The sequence below is a fragment of the Phalangium opilio genome, unplaced genomic scaffold (genome assembly GCF_054372755.1).
Source record: "Phalangium opilio isolate 3A_F unplaced genomic scaffold, DU_Popi_V2 ptg000009l_1, whole genome shotgun sequence".
NCBI classification, from domain to species: domain Eukaryota; kingdom Metazoa; phylum Arthropoda; class Arachnida; order Opiliones; family Phalangiidae; genus Phalangium; species Phalangium opilio.
In genome coordinates, this window is record NW_028324146.1 from 3294158 (window position 1) to 3315419 (window position 21262).

The window sequence follows — 21262 nt, forward strand, 5'->3', positions numbered from 1 at the left end:
CAATCTTACTGATGAACTTGATTTGGAAAAATTGTTAAATAGGTTCACTTCCAAAAATGAAAACCGCACTGCAGTTTTTGCATTGCGCGAATAGAATTAAAATTTTTAACAAAATTATAAAAGATCTTTTTCTCAATTACTTCACATACTACTAATTATTATTATTATTTTTATATTGTATATTATGTAAGATAACACATTTTCAGAAATCAGTAGTACACAAAGTACCTACCCGGGATTAACACGATCCGCCGGACCTGAAAGACTTGCGCCTTTGAAAAGACATTAATTTATGCCAGATGTGCCCATTCTAATAAAACCGAAATTAATATTTCAAGTAATCTTGATACACTTAACAAATTTTATATGTAAAAATTAATAAATGTCTTTTTGTCTAAAAATTATTTTATTTTTTCAATATACACACATTAGTTTTAAACAAGTGTTTTTTGTCTAGCGCGGAGAGCGAACGTGTCTGGACACGTATTATTTTGTAAGGACCCCATTTGCTTAGTCGGGGGTGTTGTTAAGGAACCTAGACGAATGGGCTTCATTCTAATAAAACCGACATGATGTAACCTTGACACACTTAAAGAAATTTAGTTCTAGCTTGAGTTACCATCAGGCCTCATTCATGGAATTGTTGAATAGACGGGAACATAAGTCTAGACACGTATTATTTTTGATTCGTCTTGGGGTGCAATTGAGGGGCCGCGACTAATCCAACCAATCGCGTTACTAGGTCAAGTTTGAGTTTATTTTTTAGGGAGGGGTCGGTTCTAGTTCTAGTGTGAGTTTAGTTTTCTGGAGGGGGTGTGGGTCGGTTATAGTTTGAGTTTAGGTTTTAGGGAGGGGGTGGGGGTCGGTTATAGTTTGAGTTGCCATCTGGCCTCTTTCAGGGGGCAATTGTTCAATAGACGAACGGGTCTTGGCGAAGAATTTAAACCTTTGGTAGGGGGGGTTGTTATATTGTTATATGCTTTGTTCGAGTTCTATAAGCAGTTTGGAAAACCGTTGGACGTCATAACCCAGTATGAACGTCGAAGCGAAAAGACGTGTAAGTTTCTATCACTGGAAAGCGCCGTATACAAACCCTAGAGATCTAGCTAGCGACGGATTTTTTAATTTATATACATTTGGTAACGATACCGTCGAGTGTTATTTTTGTCACGGTATATTAAAAGATTGGAAACCTCGGGATGCTGTTCACGAAGAACACAAGCGTCATTTCCCTAGTAGTCAATTCAACTGTTGACTCCCAACAAATAACGTGCCAATCGAAGACAAAGGTCACGACGTTCCACCCCACGCCAGATCTGATTATATAGAGTTTCGTGTTCCAAAGACTGTAATTCAAAAGGCGGTTTTGGATACCTTCATCAATGAAATATTCAAGGATCCCAAGAACCGTGATATGCTGAATACAGCATGAATTCGGAAAAAGCCTGTTTAAAAACTTTCCAATCGTGGACGTCACCGAACTAGTACAAGGCGGGTTTTATTTAGTACGAGCCGAAGAGACACTTAGATGCTTTTTCTGTCACGGTACGCTTCAAGTATGGACAACCTCGGAATTGGTAAACGAAAAACAGACTGCCCATTCATTCTCGGACAACAGACGCTCAATGTACCTAACGAATCTTCAGTATACGTTACTTCGGAAAACTCGGACTATAACTTCCTTATCAAGAAAACGACTCGAGACGAAGCTTTGCATAAAAGACTTACAATGGTGAAAAAAAGTTTATTTTTGTCTTTTAACCGTAATATATATATAATACCCTACGAGGATCGTTTTAACTTTGTTATATCGATAAATTGCATTTTAACGAACGAGTTTTGACAACCAACACACGAAGTCTCCGCTATTTAATTTATTTCCCTTGTGAGGAGATACGCCAACGTTTGTTGGGCTTCAAAGTCCTCCGTCAATTTAGGTGGGAAAAATATGAATGTATAGTTGGAATTAAATATTTTAAATAATTCCATTCGTCAGGGGTCATCATTATCCCGGTTATATTACACGATTTTTTTTTCTGACGCGTTATAGCAACATTATGTTCAACACCCACGTTTAAAACAGTTAACCACGCTCCATCGTTATTATGGTCCAACAGTGGGTATATTAATTGAGCGGGTGTCAAAAGTAAATTGTTATGACCTCTAAATGATTTAGAAAGTCTGATATTTTCTTTCGCTTCATAAAATTTCGCGATGTGTGCGTCGGTCAAAACTACACCATCATGTGTTGGTAGCCATCTTCCGATTTCGGACGAATAACGGAAAGAGCGTATGTTTAAGAACATATTTCCATTGTTGTTTTGTCTGGAAATAGTAGCGTATTTGACCAAAGTTCCATCTTTCTTTCTATATGTTGATCCTAATGGTGCTTTAAACAATATGTCAAAGCCACTTTTATTGTCATGAAACACGCGATCGGCTACGTCTATGTTGTAAAAATCGGCGCTGTAATTGGACGTCAAATCATTAACACTATAAAAAGCTATATAAATATAACAGATTATTCGGTAAAATGAAAAAAACATCCAATTACCAAATTAGAGGCTCTTGAGCCCTTTTGGGTGATGTTAACGCGTTGAATAATTGTAGAAGACTGAAAGCTTTTAATATCAGCCTTCACTTTTATGTCCTCCAGAGTTATACTGGACTAGTTCTATACGATTTCACTTCCTAATGTCTAGTTTCACGATTTCACTTCCTAATGTCTAGTTTCTTTTTTCTTAAATTATTTTTAAAACTCGGACCTAGCTTCGAATTCATAGTAGAAATAAGCTGTTTAAATCTCGCAACATCGTATAAGAAATAGTTTATTCTATTCTCACGCTCAATATTATAAATCACGGGTATATTGTCGAAACGAACTTTTTTCATTATCAATAAACGTTGAAATATGATGAGGGGGTGGGTCTCGGGATTAATCGTTGAGGGTGAGTTAATAATGTATATTATTTCCTCGGGTTTTCAATGTATATCGGAATTTTTACGATCGGTCATACGTGATCTATCGTGGAAAACACCGATTATGTGTATATACTATATTAAAATATCTCATTTGACCACGTACGATAGTAGTTCAAAGTGAGATTATTAACTAGTGATTTCACGTCGTAAAATAGTTATCTTTCCCCATCATGACTAAAATACCTCGGTAAGGATTAAGTAAGCGTATTAAGCGAGTTAGATTTTTTCCAAATTAAATTATGCTATTTCCGCAACTTTTCTAAAGCGCAATCAAATAATTCATAAAAAAATCGGATTTAACTTTGAATCTGTAGTGGAAATAAGTTCCTTAAATTTTTACACATCGTGTTAGAAATATTTCTATTTTCACGTTCAATATTATTGTCGAAACGTTTTCTCGCTTTATTAAACACCAAAATGTGTCGGATTAATAGTTGTGGGTGAGTTAATAATGGATAGTTACCGCTTTCCACCGTGACTAAAATACCTCGATAAGGATTAAGTAAACGTCTCATGTTGTAGGTGGGTTTTGAATTATTTCAGATTTTGTATATTATATACTAAACTATTTCCCCCATTCTTGCTATAAAGTATAAAAAGCATCGGTCCTTCCTTTAAGAACCATCATTCTCTAATAAGATTCGAAACTTAAAAGACCAATAAGCAAAAAATGGCGGGCAGTCTGCAAGTTGAAAATGAAACCAAGGCAATAGTGAGATACACGGCCACCCTAGGCCCAATATCGGGGAGAGCAGATCCAGGAAATTTCACGATCCGAGATTTGGAGGTAGGAACTGATCAATAACATTCATTTATATTATAAATTTAAAATCGTGACTAAGTTTCTTTTGTCTTAGTTGTTGGTGCGGTCCATTCATATCGGATTTGTTGTTAAATTCGATCTGAAACCGGAAATTTCCTCCGTCGACGTTTCCCTATCCTACCACCCGAACATGGATCGATTGCGAAGTAAAATAGGAGGAGGGGTAAGCTTCATCCATGTATGTTTTATCTCTCTCCGTCATTTAATTAGATGGTTAGACCTATTTCATGTTTCCTCTATTTCTTCATTAGGTGAGGAAACTCGAGACATTCATCTTGTTACATGAGCGAGCTAGAGCCCTCCTGTTTCGAGACTTTTTCGAGGTCAAGGAAGTCAGCCAAGAGAATAAAAAAACTTTTTACTGAATTATGAAAAATGTAGTTTCCGAAATAAATTTTTTATTAAATTCCATGTTAAACCTTTCTTTACAACATGTGCCCCTATTTTTACATCATATAAAATACACCAACCCTAATACACAGGACACTTCCCATTTTTTCGGTTCTAAAATAATGTATGTAATGTATTTAATTTTAAGTGGTTCGTAGAGACACTTTATGATTTAAGATTTAAATTTACTTAAATAAATATGAATTATGAAAAGGAAATCGCAACATGATAGTCCTGATAATATTTGAATGCGTAATATATATCATTTTCCTGTTGAGCCGAAACCATTCACACCTCTATCAGTCATTTCGAGAGACTTGAACGAAGAAAATTAGGTTATGCTCTGATTTTTAAATCGTTTTCGAAAATACATAGTTTAACACTTTTACCTCACGTACTACCAAAACGGGAGACACAATAACTTCACAAATTAGTTGAGCAATACGATCTCCCTTCTTACGATGATTAAACAAGATAACCCCAACATTACCGGTATAATCCCGATCTATAACTCCGCCTCTGACAGCAATTTGCTTTTTTAACGCCAAGCCTGAGCGTTCAGCTTAAAAATCGTATAAAACTTTAAAAATTATGCTCTTTTTTAGGAAGATAGCGTGACAACATACCAATACGAGCGTAGCAATTAATAGGAGCACGTATTTGAAGATCTGTTTCTATCAAAATAGTTGATTGAGGAGGAATTTCATAATTTCGAGGAGAATACAAATCGAGTCCGGCTGAATTAGCAGACCCTCTAGTTGGAATAATTGCGTTTTGGGAAAGCTTAACAACTTCTAGAGTGTTCATGTCGACGTTTGTAGCGCAAATAAAAATTTTCTCACGTGCGATTTTTCTTTCCGATACTTAAATTATTTTGAGAAACCGAACGTGACCCGACATAAAATACCTAGCTCATCCTTTTTTACGACAAAAGAGCGTCCCCCGATCGTTACGTCATACAACCCCCCCATAGGGGTGTCAGTTAATGGGTACCCTACGGGGTGCTTCCATAGGGTTCCAATGGAGTTCCAGCGGGGGTGGGTTCCATAGGGTTCTACTCATAACATGGGGTTCCCGTAGGGCGCTGGTACCCCATGGGGTTCCTCATAGGGTTTCACTCATAACATGGGGTTCCTTCCTATAGGGCTCGGGTACAACATGGGGTTCGCCATAGGGTTCCACTCATAACATGGGGTTCCCATAGGGCTCCGGTACCCCGTGGGGTTCCCATAGGGTTCCACTCATAACATGGGGTTCCCGTAGGGCTCTGGTACCCATGGGGTTCCCCATAGGGTTCCCCCGTAACATGGGGTTCCCATAGGGTTCCGGGGTGGAACCCTATGGGGTTTAACATGGGGAGACAAGTGGAACCCTATGGAGTTTAACAAAGGGGCGCGGTGTCCCAGACCCCCCTTTTTTTCACTACTAATATGGACTCGGGCATCATGTTACACTCCTTTTAAAATGTCTGAACTCTTTCCAAAAGTAGGAAATTGAAGTCAGTCAAGTTACTGACGAATCTCTCGCTTTTTCTAATCATTGCATAACTAACTGACCTCGTACCAGCCGTTGTCCACCTGTACAAAGTTCACATAATGTCTCTCGGCCAACGATTCGCCTTTGTGAATAATTACTCCTTTACTTTTAAAAAGCATCTTGTTTTCAAAGTGACATTTTTTCTTCGAAACTTTATCTTGGTTTTTTAGTGGAAGATTGAAAAATGTTGCTTTCAACAATATTTTCCGAATTTTGTTCAACTAGACATTTGGGGCATTTGGTAACGTTTCGCGACCTTGACAAAAAGTCTTTAGCGTGTTCGAGTAATCCGTTTGCATACGGAGGATAAATTGTAAGACTTAACAAATTCTCTTAACTCGGGCACTTATAAGAGTAATCCGTTTGCATATGGACGATAAATTGAAAGATTTAACCAATTCTCATAACTTGGGCTATTAGAAAAGCATGTTACTTTATCATTGTTAGCAAAACCTTTCAATATACAAAATCTGATGGCTTTTTCATTTTTTCTTCGGTATTTCTTGCGCCATTTCATCACATCTCTTATCCTCGCCTTTGTTTCGACTGTTATTTCCAAAAGAGGCAGATACGGCCTATAGTTTTTGCAAAACCTGTTATACTCCAAATGCCTCGTCCACCCGCCGTAATTTAAGTTGGATCGTAGTCCGGCTAAGGGCGTCACTCTCGATAAAGCAACGTACGCGGTACGCCATGCCCGTTAAAAATAAATTCGGACTCAAATCCATAATGGCGCATTTTAAACTCATGCCTTGGCTTTTGTGTAACTTAACAGCGTACGCCAGAGTGACGGGGAACTGGGAGCGCTTAACGTAAATGTTTTCCATGAGCAAATATTTTATGCTAAATTTCTCGTCGTTGTTACTCAGTTCATGATCGACTCCAAGAAAAATACTAGTGTAGTTTCGCATTTCGTCCTTCTTGAATCCAGTTTCGAAGCCCATCGTACCATTTACAACGCCCCTTTCAAAACTGTTATTTTTTCTGACCATAGTGCACCAGCCAACGGAAAGAACTGACCTGCTCTTCAAAACCGCCCATTTTGGATGGTTCATTGAGCCTTTATTAATTTTTTTGTCATAGTCAGCGAGTTTATCCTGACAAGGAGTGCTTCAACTTTCTCGATGCATTTCATAGTTGAATTTTTCACACATGGCTAATTTAGGCATCAAACAAATTAGGTGAAACCTTTTATTGCACAGCTTAATGAAAAGCTCCATAGCCACATCGGTGTATTTTCCTAAAGCAACCAATCTACTGTCCAAGGTTGCAACATCAGTGTCGGAAATATTTTCAATTCTAACTCTGCTTAGAATGTCGACATAACTTTTATCGTTGGCTTGTATAAATTTTTGTGTAAGTTAATTGTATTTAAGAAACTTCCAATTATCATTTCCTCCGATGCAATTGGAAAAATTGTCCCAAAGAAAGGATAGAAACAACGCTACCAAATGGTTGGTTCATTTCCCAAAATGCGTTCAGCCTCTAGTGAACGTTGAGTTAGTAGCACTGATTAAACCAAAGAAATTTCATCAATTAGCTTTAAATTTCCCAAACTTTCTTTCATAATGCTCATATTAACAGAGAACTCAGGGAATGGCATTTGGCGATACGAGCATGATCTACCGACAACATTCATTTCATAAACATTTAACACCACCAAACCCGTTGTTGAGGAAATGGCGACGCTAGCACCATTTTGAAAACGTCGGCTTACAGTGTTGGCGAATGTCAACAAGAAAAGATTTGCCAGCGCCACCCGTTACCGACAAAAAAGGGCATTATGTTTGCGAATTTTTCTAGCTCTTGGGAGAAGTGATCCATGTGATCATAAACCCTCCTTTGGACCGAGTTTAGTAACGGCACATTGTCAACAATAGCTTCGAAATTCATTTTAATGGCAGCTTCACGTCAGCCATGGTATTTTCAGTTTCGATAACCAAGCAAAAGTTTCAAATCCCCAAGACGCTAAAAGCAAATTAAGATTTCGAATTCCCCAGATGCTCGCCGAAACCAAGCAAAGGTGTCAAATCCCCCAGGTGCTTGCCGAAACCAAGCAAAGGTTTCAAATCCCCCAGATGCTTGCCGAAACCAAGCAAAGGTTTCAAATCCCCAGATACTGGCCGAAACCAAGCAAAGGTTTCAAATCCCCCAGATGCTGGCCGTAACCAAGCAAATTAAGGTTTCAAATTCCCCTAGATGCTGCCCAAAACCAAGCAAAGGTTTCAAATCCCCCAGATGCTGGCCGAAACCAAGCAAAGGTTTCAAATCCCCCAGATGCTGACCGAAACCAAGCAAAGGTTTCAAATCCCCCAGATGCTGACCGAAACCAAGCAAAGGTTTGAAATCCCCCAGATGCTGACCGAAACCAAGCAAAGGTTTCAAATCCCCCAGATGCTGGCCGAAAAAAGCAAAGGTTTCAAATCCCCCAGATGCTTGTCGAAACCGAGCAAAGGTTTCAAATCCCCCAGATGCTTGTCGAAACCAAGCAAAGGTATCAAATCCCCCAGATGCTTGCCGAAACCAAGCAAAGGTATCAAATCCCCCAGATGCTTGCCGAAACCAAGCAAAGGTTTCAAATCCCCAGATGCTGGCCGAAACCAAGCAAAGGTTTCAAATCCCCCAGATGCTGGCCGAAACCAAGCAAAGGTTTCAAATCCCCCGGATGCTTGTCGAAACCAAGCAAATTAAGGTTTCAAATCCCCCAGATGCTTGCCGAAACCAAGCAAAGGTTTCAAATCCCCAGATGCTGGCCGAAACTTAGCAAAGGTTTCAAATCCCCCAGATGCTGGCCGAAACCAAGCAAAGGTTTCAAATCCCCCAGATGCTGGCCGAAACCAAGCAAAGGTTTCAAATCCCCCAGATGCTGGCCGAAACCAAGCAAAGGTTTCAAATCCCCCAGATGCTGGCCGAAACCAAGCAAAGGTTTCAAATCCCCCAGATGCTTGTCGTAACCAAGCAAATTAAGGTTTCAAATCCCCCAGATGCTTGTCGTAACCAAGCAAATTAAGGTTTCAAATCCCCCAGATGCTTGTCGAAACCAAGCAAAGGTTTCAAATCCCCCAGATGCTGGCCGAAACCAAGCAAAGGTTTCAAATCCCCCAGATGCTGACCGAAACCAAGCAAAGGTTTCAAATCCCCCAGATGCTGGCCGAAACCAAGCAAAGGTTTCAAATCCCCCAGATGCTGACCGAAACCAAGCAAAGGTTTCAAATCCCCCAGATGCTTGTCGAAACCAAGCAAATTAAGGTTTCAAATCCCCCAGATGCTTGTCGAAACCAAGCAAATTAAGGTTTCAAATCCCCAGATGCTGGCCGAAACCAAGCAAAGGTTTCAAATCCCACAGATGCTTGCCGAAACCAAGCAAAGATTTCAAATCCCCCAGATGCTTGCCGAAACCAAGCAAAGATTTCAAATCCCCCAGATGCTTGCCGAAACCAAGCAAAGATTTCAAATCCCCCAGATGCTTGCCGAAACCAAGCAAATTAAGGTTTCAAATCCCCCAGATGCTTGTCGAAACCAAGCAAAGATTTCAAATCCCCAAAAGATGCTTGTCGAAACCAAGCAAAGGTTTCAATTTCCCAGATGCATTTCGAAACAAGAGAAAGGTTTCAAGTTATATTTAGCATACAACAGTGCGTTATGGCTTATATGCGACACACCCCAACATGGGACGTCATAGAAAAATTTTAAAAATATTTAAAATTATATAGCCGGGTTCTACTTGATTTCGAAAGATCGAAGGTTTCCTTTAACAATCTATTTGAACTTAAACAGGATTCCGTACCGTCACTAAAATTGTTCCGAGAGCGCATTAAGGCTTCTCAGAGAAGTCCGCACTTCTCTCGGAACTTCATACGCTAGATTTTATTCAATTTAAATAACTGAACATCACGTAAAGTCTTCCCTAATTTCTACTGTAAAGGGACGCGTCCTCACTTTGGAAAGATCTATCGGTAATGGCGGCGTGTCGGCGTCGTCGGCGACTTGAGAAAACGTGAGAGCTGAGAGGGAACCTTTCTTCTCTGAGAGATGTTTCCAACATGCAGGGGCTTTATAAAAGGGATAAGACACTCAACCTAGAAAGTGCATTAGACTTCAATAGACTAAGCACCACTCTTGTGCCTTTCAAAAATATATGTGCTTTTCTAAATGATTCAATGAAAGAAATGGTAGTGTCTTTTATTCGCATTAAAGTCTAAATAATGACTTTAGTTATTTTTCTTATATTACTCTCTCCTTCAAGCCTGGAGCACCACTAAACCTCAATAATAATGCACAGCCATCCTTGAGCCGACTATACCAAAAAAAAAAAAAGGTGGGGGGAGGGGTAGTCGGTTTGTCTGCTAGTACCCGTAAGACACGCCTTTTATAGCGATTTCCACTGACTGCTCGCGGAGCGCTCCCATGGAGCCATATAAATGGGAGAAGTAGCTCTCGGCTTCGTTAAAGACTGTTTTTGCTAAATCAGGGTCTCCTATATTTATTGCTCCATGGGAGCGCTCCGAGAGCAGTCAGTGGAATTCGCTATTAAACCTTTCAATGTTAGGATACCTCAAATAATGGTGAGGAGTGAGGACTAGCCTAGGCGTAATTAAAATTTGGTAACCAGGAGCATTGGCGTTTGAATTCACGTAAGAATGTTTGTAGGAGTTTTACGTTATTGCAAATAGGGTCAGTATGCATAACTGTGGACACTTTTTGCATAACCTTGAATAACTTCCGTTGCTTATATGTTAGACTCAAAATTAAAAAAGCAATGGAGAGAAGCATTCTTAAGACACATTCTCACAAGTTTTCAACTTTTTAAATGGAATACATTTTTCACAAAGTAGAGTTCCCCGAAGGCCGAATTCGTGCTCAACTTTGGACACTTCTATGTAACTTTGGACGCCCCCTTCCTAACTTTGGACACCCCTTCCTAACTTTGGACAGCGAAAAAAGGGTGACTTGGGGACGCATTAGGCGAATCACAATTTCAAAAGTAAAAATATAGGCTTAGGCCGACCTAGACGTATGCCTAAAATATATAAAAAATCAGAAATTTCTTTAAAACAAACTTTATTAAATATTATTATTAACATAAGTTAATTAACTTATGTTATTAATGATCCGAATCGAACCGAAACGCGGGGTCGGCGCGGAGAGAATCGCGCCGTCTGCTCTAGCCTTTAATTTTGGCGCGCTGTTTGCCGCGTAACAATTTTAACAAACTGAGGACGTGTCCCTTATTGTTTTAAACTCTAAAAAAGGCTAATATCGCGAGTTAATTAGTGTTAACAAACGGAGAAATCGGCCAGCATGAAAGTGTCCAAAGTTAGAAATTTGCCCAGGTGTTTTTAAAGCTGAATATTTCGTCGAATTTCCCGCGTAAGACAGTGTATAAAATACGGATTATGAAGCCAAAAAGTTGCTCTTTCGAATGGTTTCTAGTTTGTTCAGGTATGATTTCTCTAATTTTCGTCAAACCTTATTTCCCGGGACCAAAGGGTTGACCCCCGTCAAATTTGGCCGTAATTTAAATGGACGAGTTTGGGGAGTGGGCTAATTTGGCTCGTAACGTAGTCGGATGTTATTCTACGACTTTGAAGTATTTTTTTCTAAATTCCTCACATTCTAAGCTTTAAAATAAGCTATTTCATTATCAATTTGATGCATCCAGTAATTAAATATGATTTTTATAATAAAAGTGTCTAAAGTTGCAGCTGTCCAAAGTTAGGCACGCTGACCCTATAATAAGATAAATTATCCCTAGCTGCACTGTAAGAAAATATGAACTAAAGAATTGAAGGTATTGCTCGATCAGACTATAGTGGTCATGACTATTGGTTCAATAGAGAACCTAATGTTATTCATTTAATGTGTATTTAATTTTCGGCTCATTCTGAACCATTAATAATTCTCCATAAGAGGACACGTCCCAAATAGGGACCTGGCAGTACTACGTCATGCAACGTCAGGCTACCTTCCATTAGTGCTAAAAAACATACCAGGAGGAGGGGCTTATATAGCTTTCATTCTGTTAAAAAAACCCAACCAACACTGGTTTCTGACTAATTAGACAAGGGGGAGCTTAAAAAATGGTGAAATAATTTCAAACCCACCGCCAGGTGGTCTACAACCTTGAAAATTTCAAAGTTTTTCAGAATAGAGTGATGGTTTGGTTAGTTAGGTAAAGTAAAATCGTACCCCCAATTTTAATCATCTTTAACCCTAACAATGATAATGGAGTAGATGCCAATGTTGCAGATTGGTGTCTATGTGGTATAGATGAAGACTTGTGCATGGTGGTGTTGTTAGAAGACAATCAGTACAGATTGGTGTCTAAGTGGGATAGTCAATAACTAATGTATGGATGATGAATTAGGGGATGAAGGTGAAAGGGTTGTTGATGATTGATGCTTAAGTGAGATAGATAACCAGGGTTCGTACGGAATCTGGATAAGTCAGGGATATGGAAAATAGGGGGAAAATTCTGGGATTTAAAAAAAATTCCTAAAAAAATGAGGGATATGTCAGGGATTTCGTTTGGTATATCAAACCATGCTTCGAGTCATGCTATACAGGGTGTTTGTGAAAGGTCCATCAATAATGAAAGGGCGTATTTATTGGGCCATTTTGAGTCGAAAATGTTCTATGACATTTTTCCGTCCGGGCCACTGTTTTCAAGTTATGATTGGAGTAATTTACGGATGACCCCTTAAATTTAATTTAGAAATTGAAAGACAGCGCTAATTTAATGAAGGGGTCATCCCTAAAATATTCAAATCATAACTCGAAAACCGTGGCTCGGACGGCTAAATGTCATAGAACATTTTCGACTCAAAATGGCCCAATAAATACGCCCTTTCATTATTGATGGACTTTTCACAAACACCCTGTATATGAGCCAGGTGTGTAAAGTGGGCTCTGGTAAAAAACTTAAAATGGTCAGGGATAACCTGGAAAAGTCAGGGATTTTGAATGTAAAAATATCGTACATAATGTTTGTGAACTGCGAACGTAATCCTGTAATTGGGAATTAACACGTTTTCTCCGATTTGGCAACAGCGAACGCGGTGACAGACACAAGAACACACACACAGAAAGACAGGCACGTCTAATATAATACAGAGAGGTAAAAAACTGGTGGAATTACTTTAAAGGGACTCCAAAGAAGGCACCAGCGATTGGATAGAGCTAGGCTTATTTATACTATGGACTTACACATGTAATAAACTTATGCGTGGACATGAAAGGCGTGTTTCAATCTGTGCTATTATACTGAAAAGGTTTCAGAGCGGGTAATCTATTTAATAATTTATCCACTCTAAAAATTGAAACCTTTTTTGAGTGGCGTGGTTTATTTTGAAACCTACCTTTTCGGGAATTAGCATTCAATCTCGCGAAAAACAAGAACTAGGTGTCCAGTACCACACCCTGTGGAGTCTGTGCTGTCATGTTTTATGTGACATATTTCTAATAATTTTAACCACTCGCCATTGCCTTCTTTTAGTCCCTTTTTAATGGACTTGTGACAGTCACTTCACGCATCACTTAAGTTTAAAACTGGAATTTCACTTTTGCCACGTGTTTATAAAGTTGTTAAACACTTTATTTTTCAATTTATGTGCACTTACCAAAACCATAACAAAACACTCGAAAATTACATGGAAAAGCTATTGTCACTTGCTGACTCTAAGACCCGAAGCAACAGTGTAGCAGATATGCCTTCCTCCTCTCTTAGCTTAAACTTCAGTGCAGTGTTGTTATAGTCTGTCAAACGAAAGAAGAGCCCTGAGAAATTTGTCCAAATTGGTGTCGCCACCATCGACCCCATAGTACTTTATCAACTTGTTTTGTTTTGTCAATAGTCGTCTGTAATATAGTCTGTTATAAGCAGATGGGCTTAATCGCAATAGAACCAATACATTTTACAATATATATATTAATATTATCATTAATTACCTTATTTTAATTTATTTTTACGTTAATTTCCACTAAAATCGCCTATTTCAGATTAGTCGTGTCGCAAAATGACGTCCGCTAAGAAAACTTTTAAGAAAATCATTCTGGATAAAGTCTTTAAATGCAAACACTGCAGTTTTGCTACAAAATGGAAACAAACTTTTAAAACTCACTCTTACCAACATTCGAAAACACTGAAATTCAAATGTGATGAGTGCGATTTTGCGTGCATTTTTCCCCAGTCGTTTAAAACGCACAAACTAAAACATTTGGGCGAAAGGCCGTACGAATGCGCTAAGTGCGGGAACAGATTCTTCACCGATGGCGCGTTGGACAGCCACATTAAAGTGCGTCACGAGAAAAAGAGATTCAAATGCAACAAATGCGAATACGTCGCCGCGACGTCATTCTTATTAAAACATCACAGTTCAATTCATACAGGCGAGAAGCCGCATATTTGTAAAACTTGCAATGCAAGTTTCCGACAAAAAGGACATCTAAACGTGCACTTACAAACTCACAAAGGCAAACTTGACTACGAGTGTGAAAATTGTCATATGACATTTGCCACGCGAAGTACACTGTACCACCACAAAAAAACCCATCTTGCGGATAAACCATTTAAGTGTGACATCTGCCAAAAGGGATTCTTACAGAGTAACAAGTTAAAGTACCACTTATTGACTCATGAGGGGAAGGGAAGGTTCAAGTGCAAACATTGCACTTTCCAGACAAATTATGATAACGCTATTAAATATCATAAGTTAGTTCACACTGGCAAACTTCCGTACAAATGCGAGCATTGCGAATTTGCTTGCCGAGACAAGGGTAATTTGAAGAAACACGTCGTGACTCACAGTGACGAGAAACCTTTTAAGTGCGATTTTTGCGAGTTTGCGTCGAAATGGAAGGAGTCTTTAAAATCTCACCTTTCTAAACTCCATTCTGACGAATCTAATAAAACTAATAGCAAAACTGAACGAAAGATAGTGGATCGATCTAGAGCGAAAAGAAAACGGGTCGTTTCCAATATTGACGAGTTGAAATCAATTCGAAAAATTGCGAAAACAGACAAAAAGAGCGATAAACGTACTTCAAAGAATAGTTCTTTGATTTTATCCGGTAAAAATGTACCAAGTCAGCGCAATTCGGAGTCCGATCCTGACGAACCCGCAAGTGCAAATTTAACCGATGGAAGAGTTACGCGAGGTAACCCCAAATATGACGACAAACCAGGACATTCTGAATCAGATCCAGACGAACCTAATGATACTTTAGAAAACACGCCATATGGTTCCTCAAAAGTTGATGGTTTTGTTAGGAAATCAAAAGAACAAATAACGAAGTCGACTATCTCAACCAAAAGAAACGTGTTAAAATCGGTCCAAATGACTTTATCCAGCATGTGGAGTTTCAAGTGCAAGTTTAATTGCGGCTATCTTACCAGAAAATCTGATGAATTGAAGGAACACGAAAACAAATGTCCTCAAAATTGCAGCCAAAATTCATGTAAAGATGACTCCAGTATGGAAAGGAGCAGAGTTAAAGTAGAAAACGAAATTAGCAGTATTAATTTGAATAACTCAATGGATGACTTCAGCAATAATGGTTCAGAATTATCTGACGCGGTTGACCACAATCGTAATTTTGTATGTGCTAGAAAGTGTTCGATTATTATAAAGAGACTTGAAGAATTGGGAAACTACCATGGGTGCCATTATATCAGATTGAAAGAACCACCTTACCTATACGAAGTTTTTAAAGTTAATTTGAATCCTGTCATTTAATATTTTATGGTTTGTTATTACGGGAATGAAAACATAAAACTACCTCATATATAAAAAGAAAATTAAAATAAACATATAACTTGCCATTAAGTAGTTTTGGTGAAAAGGTCAATAAACTTCAACGTAAATGCATAGTGAAACATTTCGGAAACTATATCGAGTACCATAAAAAGAAACTTGAAAAGTTCAAGTTTCACATCCAAACAAATATATACAGCCTTTCTTCAAGCTTATGAAGTGTTCATGGTACGTATGCTACCCTAATTCACACGTCACTTTTGTCCTATCGCTCGCAACATTTATCATATCTCATGCTTCATGGCGCTCGATGTATTCTGTGAAGCGTTTAATTTATCGACGAAATTCGCTTCTGTTTTGATTTTTAATATCGTTTGAGTATATTTTTATGCATGTTTTTCGCAGAGAAATTGTATTTGTTGGCACACACATTACGACCAAAGGTTTATTGTGCACCCAAGCTTTTTAGATCACAAAGAGTCCGCCAGATGCAACGCTATGCAGAAAGGTCGGTGAAAGTCACTTTTTTAACTTCTCCATCTCTTCACATTCAATTTATGAATTAAATTCGCTGAAGTGTGTACATATTGAGTTTTAAACATAGCCCAGGTCGTCAACTAAAACGTCTGCGTTTTTATTGGTGATCACATCGAAGTTTATGAACAATTTCTTTCCTTCGATGGTTAAATAACAAATTATTTTCATATCGTGAATTTTATCTCGGTATTCTATATATAACATTTTAATTTCATATTTTAAATAAAAAGCATTGTACCGGCGTAAGCGAATTTATTTACCTTTATCTATTCTTATTTTAGATTTTTAACCTTTGCAAGCACCTAATGTTTATATCTTTTAGAAGAAATGAAGCCCTTTTAGACTTTTATGCAGCTGTTAAATCATGTTGTACTATTTCGAAATAAAATTTTATTTTTGAAAAAATTTTGCTGGTAATTTTGTTGTGTTGCCATCGGAAGTTCATGCCCTTCGGTAAAACAAAGAATTTTTGAATAAATTATGCTAAATATTTTGTTATTTTGTTGCAAAATAATGGTTCTACCCACATATGGTACGACTTTCCTCGGTAAAAACTAAAAAGGCAACTTAGTAATAATTGCGCATTTGCTCTCTACTCCCAGATTTAAATTAAATTCCTAATTCCCAAATTTCTTTCCCCACGAAAATTCACTGGATTTTTTACAATACAATCAGTGCTTATAGCAAGTTTCAACTTCAGTTCGAAGAAATGCCACTAGATGCTCCCAAAGCTGAGAGGTGGAGTTGATTGGCTCACTAAACTTAGCAAAGGCTAGTTTTAGCTCCGCCCCATTTACGAGTTCAGGAAAATTATTGTGTTGAAGATAAGCCAGCATGTTTGGGTAGCCACAGGAGCCAACATTTGTCTTATAGCAAAGCGCGGGTCCAGTGGGTCCCCTACAAGGCGACTTTCCCCCCTGTACTCCAGTTTTGGCTTGGCAAAGGCTAGTGGGCGGGATTTATAAGTGCACTTATCAATCCCGCCCATAAATGTCTCCTGCCTTCGCCAAGCCAAAACTGGAGTTCGTAAGGAAAGTCAACTTGTAGGGGATCCGATGGCGCTTCCCCTATATAGAAGACATTTTATAAAAGCCCCATATTATTCTCTATAACTTAATATTTAATCCTATGAAACGGAATTAAATATTCTAGATGTTAGATACCACTCGAGAAACAACCCAATAATTTGAAACTAAGGCATATTTAATTAGAGTCACCGAACTTTCTAAAAAATATAGATTTTTGGCATTATCCATATTGGGAGCTGGGACCAGTCGGCTTGCTTGGACGGGAGCAAGCTGTCCGGTCGGTGGAGCACAGGGTGAGAAATAAGGATTTTTTTGAAACTGGACATTGGGCCAGCGACGCCTTTGCCCTGGAATAAATAAACTGGTCCATGACCACTGACCAGGGCGCGTCGTCTGCTAAACTGAAGAAGTGGATAATTACAATATATTGGCTAATGTCTGGACTCTGGAAACCCTTCAATTTTCTTAGTGGTCCAGTGGTCCACTGACCCCCTTTCGATTTAATTTTTAAACTGGTCATTTGCCCTGGGCCACCGCCTTATTTCCCACGCTGGTGGAGCAGCTTGCGACGCCGATCGAGTGATCGAGTGGGCTATGCACTGTCTGAGAAGTGAGAATCCTGTCACAACTCACACAAGAGTTTTTTGACAGCGAATAGCCGAATAGAATACTTTTAATTTGGAAGTTGCGTATATATTATTTAACTCCATGAATAGAAGTGAATTTTAGAAGTACGAATTCTTCAGGAAGCTACTGAATTAACTTGTTACTATAAATACAAAGTTCTATTCATCTTGATATTTCAATGTATACGTAATGAAGTTCTAAGCCTTAGCCACCCTGGGTTTCTGAATTTCAACCAGAAACCAGAATCACTGGCCACATAGCAACTTGGCCTCAAATATTACCGCTGTTTAAACCTTCACCTTGGCTCTGAATTTCAGCAGCTTGAAAATGGCCGATCGGCGTGCGGAGTTGGAGAGGAAAAAGGCAAAACTTGCCCAGATAAGAGAAGAAAAAGAACGGAAGAAACGAGAACTAGAAGCCAAAAAGGTGCGTACATAGACTAATGGCACCCCATGTTATTTCCCCATAGAGCTTAATACAGTCGAAGGCAGAGGACTGCCATTACCCTATAGAAATAAAACGTGATGTTTAATTGTTCTTTAGTTAGTTGAAGATTCTTCTGGTGGAAGTAGTTTCAAAATTAAAACTGAAAAAATTGATCCAGATGACCTACTTATGTCAGTTGGCATTCACACATTATCAGGTATGTTGTGACTGTCTTTATAGTGAAAAAAGGGTGATACAAGGTAGAGGGACTAGCAGGGTTCATACAAACCGGGAAAACCTGGAAAAATCAGGGAAATAAATAGTTGACAAAAACTTCATGGAAAATTCAGGGAAATTTAGAATTTTTAGTAAAATTCAGGGAAATCAGGGAAATTTGCGTCAAACAGGGGCCTAGTAATTAAGCAAAATGTTAGCGAATATTCCCTCCATAGGATTAACATTATACCCAACCTTGGAGGCTCATAACTCTGGTTATACTAGAGATACGGGGATGTCCTTTGAGTATGTTATAGTCCTCTTTATCCCCCATCTAACCATACTAAAAACGTACGGCTACGACAAACGGGGGCGGAGTAATTAAGCAAAACGTAAACAAACACACCCTCCATAGGATTAACATTACACTATACTTTGGAGGCTCATAACTCTGGTTCTACTAGAGATACAAGGATGTCCTTTGATTATGTTATAGTCATATTTGTCCCCCCCTCCCACCCTCCTTCGTTAACATTTGCTCCAAAAACCTGGAAATCTCAGGGAAGTATATGGGGAAAATCATGGAAATCTCAGGGAAATTTGTTTCCCAAAAGTTGTATGAACCCTGATTCTAGGCAATACAAAAATACATCACACAATCTTCCACTTATGCTTGAAAACAAAATAAAATTAATTAACGTGTTTGCAATTTGATTCACGTTTTAAGGTCCTCCTAGTTTAAATCAGTCGAATAGCACTCCTCCACCGGATACAAGTTTATCGCCTGATACCAGTTTAATTGCCAATGCAGCAGCCTTGTCTAAAGCTTTGAAGTAAGTAGTTAAGTTAAGCCTATTTTTTTAACTAAAAATGTTTTGCCTAAAATATTTTAATGCTAGAAATGGCTTTCCCCTTTAAAGGGAGGGTGAAGTAGAAAATAAAGTGATTTTTTATCGATTTTTCTACTAATTATAAGACCAGTCTGCATAGTCAAACATTCAGCAAATACCAGTTCCGAATGATTTTAAAATTCAAATTAGGTTCAGATTTTAAGGATAATTTTAAAGAAGCCCCTCCGGCCAATCGCGTAACGTCCTGCCTTTTTATTAACAAAATTCTCGTGGCACGTTCCATGTTGAATGAAATTTATCACGAGATTTGATAAAATTTGAGCGCGATGTGATAATCGTGGCGCGAGACATGGAGCGTGCCACGATAATTTTGTTAACAAAAAGGCAGGGCGTTACGCTATTGGTCGGAGGGGCTTCTTTAAAATTATCCTTTAAATCGGAACCTAATTTGAATTTTAAAATCATTCGGAACTGGTATTTCCTGAATGTTTGACTGTGCAGACTGGTCTTATAATTAGTAGAAGAATCGATAAAAAGTCACTTGATTTTTTACTTCACCCTCCCTTTAATTACAATTAATTTAATTTAATTTAATATAATTAATTTTTTTTAGGAAAGTGAAGTTGAGCGTTGTGAATGTTCACCAAACCAATATTCCACCAAAGGAAAATGTGACTTACAATAAACAAACTCAAACAACGGGAGCTAATGCCGACAGAGAAGGTAAATGTGTTCATTCCCTTTGACAGGCAAACATCCTTGTGCCACGATTGTACATTTACGTCAACTGTTTCAAAGATAACAGTCGGTTTATGTGATATTTCTATATTACTTGTCAAATAGACCAAACCATAAATTTGAGCAATTCTGCAAGTGCTTTGATCACAGAGCGTTTATAAAAAACTCCTTAAATATGTTTCTAACAGGAACAAATCAGGAGTGAAATTTAAAATTGTCAGGTAAATCAGGGAATTTCGTAGATTGGTCAGATGTGATCTAATATATTAACAGGGTTCATACTAACCTGGAAATTGGTTTAGAGGAAAAAGATCAGGGAAATATCAGGGAAAATTTAAATTACTTCGAAAATTCAGGGAAATTGGTTTAGAGGAAAAAGATCAGGGAAATATCAGGGAAAATTTAAATTACTTCGAAAATTCAGGGAAATTGGTTTAGAGGAAAAAGATCAGGGAAATATCAGGGAAAATAAAACTACTTCGAAAATTCAGGGAAATTACATAAAGTGAAACAAACACACTTCAAGGGACCCATAATCTAACAAGAAAATAGATATTATTTGTGTCAGTGGAGAGAAATATATTTCTTTGGCGTGTGGAATTTCGTATGTTGGTCCCTCTAAAGCATCATTCGTCTGTTATAACCTAGCAAAGAGTGGTAAACATATGCTGATGTAGGCATAGTCTGGTAACCCTTTTGAAATTATACCACTCGTCCAATGTATAAATACACCTGGAAATATCAGGGAAATTGACTTTGGAAATTTTGTATGAACCCTGATTTATTAGTTCACTGTAATAGTCATTTTTAAACATAACATTCTGACTTTTAGACAAATAAAAGGTGAGAAATTGGTTAGTGAAAATGACTTTAGACAGGGTTTGTACAGAACCTGGATAAGTCTGGGATTTGGAAAATGGGGGAATAAGTCAGGGATTTAAGGTTTCTTTCCTAAAAAGTCAGGGATTTCGTTTCCTATATAAAAGCATGCTTCGGGCAATGCTCAATATGGGCCAGGTGTAATTATGAAGTGGACTCTGGTCAGGGATAAGCTGGAAACGTCAGGGATTTTCAGTATAAAAATTTCGTCCAGACCCTCTTAGACAATGTAGAACTCTTGAGATGAAATATCAAGGGCTACTATGTAATTTCAAACCCATTTTGGCGGTGAGGGAGGAGCTACACTGCCTATTAAAGGATTTAATGTTTATAGTTTGGTCTTTTGAAAGTAATTCTGGAAAATACACTAATGAACCTAGTTAAGTAGAAATAAGAATTTGTAATGGGTTGTTTGAAGTATTACATTGTTACCAGAATATAATTCAAGATGGCTCTAAGGTCGCGCCATCTACAGCG

The 21262-nt window shown here is 38.2% G+C and overlaps 3 protein-coding genes and 1 long non-coding RNA gene across 17 annotated transcripts in view; 2 read left to right on the plus strand and 2 right to left on the minus strand.

Annotated features, from left to right (window-relative positions):
* Window positions 1-387: 387 nt before the first annotated feature.
* LOC149713203 (deoxyuridine 5'-triphosphate nucleotidohydrolase-like) lies at window positions 388-5809 on the minus strand. Of its 2 annotated transcripts, XR_016370914.1 has the most exons (4): window positions 4822-5809; window positions 4585-4757; window positions 4385-4511; window positions 388-4309 (listed from the first exon to the last, which is right to left on the minus strand). XR_016370914.1 is itself a non-coding variant. In XM_089847173.1 (3 exons), the coding sequence occupies exons 1-3, from the start codon at window positions 5000-5002 to the stop codon at window positions 4458-4460; spliced, it is 408 nt and encodes a 135-aa protein (XP_089703299.1). In that variant the 5' UTR covers window positions 5003-5809; the 3' UTR covers window positions 388-4457. The 2 variants fall into 2 exon arrangements, 1 of the variants encoding a protein (XP_089703299.1); XM_089847173.1 differs by having other exon boundaries at window positions 388-4511.
* A 4326-nt stretch (window positions 5810-10135) lies between these two features.
* On the plus strand, window positions 10136-15551 carry LOC149713204 (uncharacterized). 8 transcript variants are annotated; one of them, XM_089847133.1, is made up of 4 exons: window positions 10136-10365; window positions 11487-11522; window positions 11793-12848; window positions 13730-15551. In XM_089847133.1, the coding sequence occupies exon 4, from the start codon at window positions 13747-13749 to the stop codon at window positions 15463-15465; it is 1719 nt and encodes a 572-aa protein (XP_089703259.1). In that variant the 5' UTR covers window positions 10136-10365; window positions 11487-11522; window positions 11793-12848; window positions 13730-13746; the 3' UTR covers window positions 15466-15551. The 8 variants fall into 8 exon arrangements, with proteins under 8 accessions (XP_089703259.1, XP_089703262.1, XP_089703270.1 ...); XM_089847136.1 differs by lacking the exon at window positions 11793-12848 and having other exon boundaries at window positions 10136-10401; window positions 11463-11522; XM_089847144.1 differs by lacking the exon at window positions 11793-12848.
* Window positions 13998-17340, minus strand: LOC149713205 (uncharacterized). Of its 2 annotated transcripts, XR_016370916.1 has the most exons (3): window positions 17184-17340; window positions 16548-17087; window positions 13998-16468 (listed from the first exon to the last, which is right to left on the minus strand). It is a non-coding gene; the product is annotated as an uncharacterized LOC149713205 (long non-coding RNA). The 2 variants fall into 2 exon arrangements; XR_016370915.1 differs by having other exon boundaries at window positions 16548-17340.
* Window positions 17341-17654: 314 nt separating this feature from the next.
* Window positions 17655-21262, plus strand: part of LOC149713206 (cytoplasmic dynein 1 intermediate chain 1-like) — a 29635-nt gene continuing 26027 nt past the window's right edge. For 3 of the 5 annotated variants that reach the window (XM_089847090.1, XM_089847094.1, XM_089847101.1), the window contains exons 1-4: window positions 17655-18101; window positions 18219-18318; window positions 19045-19150; window positions 19782-19891. In XM_089847090.1, coding sequence (XP_089703216.1) covers window positions 18003-18101; window positions 18219-18318; window positions 19045-19150; window positions 19782-19891 — 415 coding nt within the window. In that variant the 5' untranslated portion in view covers window positions 17655-18002. The remainder of the gene's footprint in view (window positions 18102-18218; window positions 18319-19044; window positions 19151-19781; window positions 19892-21262) is intronic. The other 2 variants (XM_089847096.1, XM_089847108.1) reach the window with 1 other exon arrangement.

Excerpts from the sequence above, each read along its gene's own strand:
- LOC149713203 (XM_089847173.1), bottom strand. The coding sequence starts at position 5,002 with ATGAACACTCTAGAAGTTGTTAAGCTTTCCCAAAACGCAATTATTCCA. Across the intron at positions 4,758-4,821 it reads TAATTGCTACGCTCGTATTG|CTGAACGCTCAGGCTTGGCG; the intron begins GTATGTTGTCAC and ends ACGATTTTTAAG. Across the intron at positions 4,512-4,584 it reads CCGTTTTGGTAGTACGTGAG|TCTCTCGAAATGACTGATAG; the intron begins GTAAAAGTGTTA and ends TCTTCGTTCAAG.
- LOC149713204 (XM_089847136.1), top strand. The coding sequence starts at position 13,747 with ATGACGTCCGCTAAGAAAACTTTTAAGAAAATCATTCTGGATAAAGTC.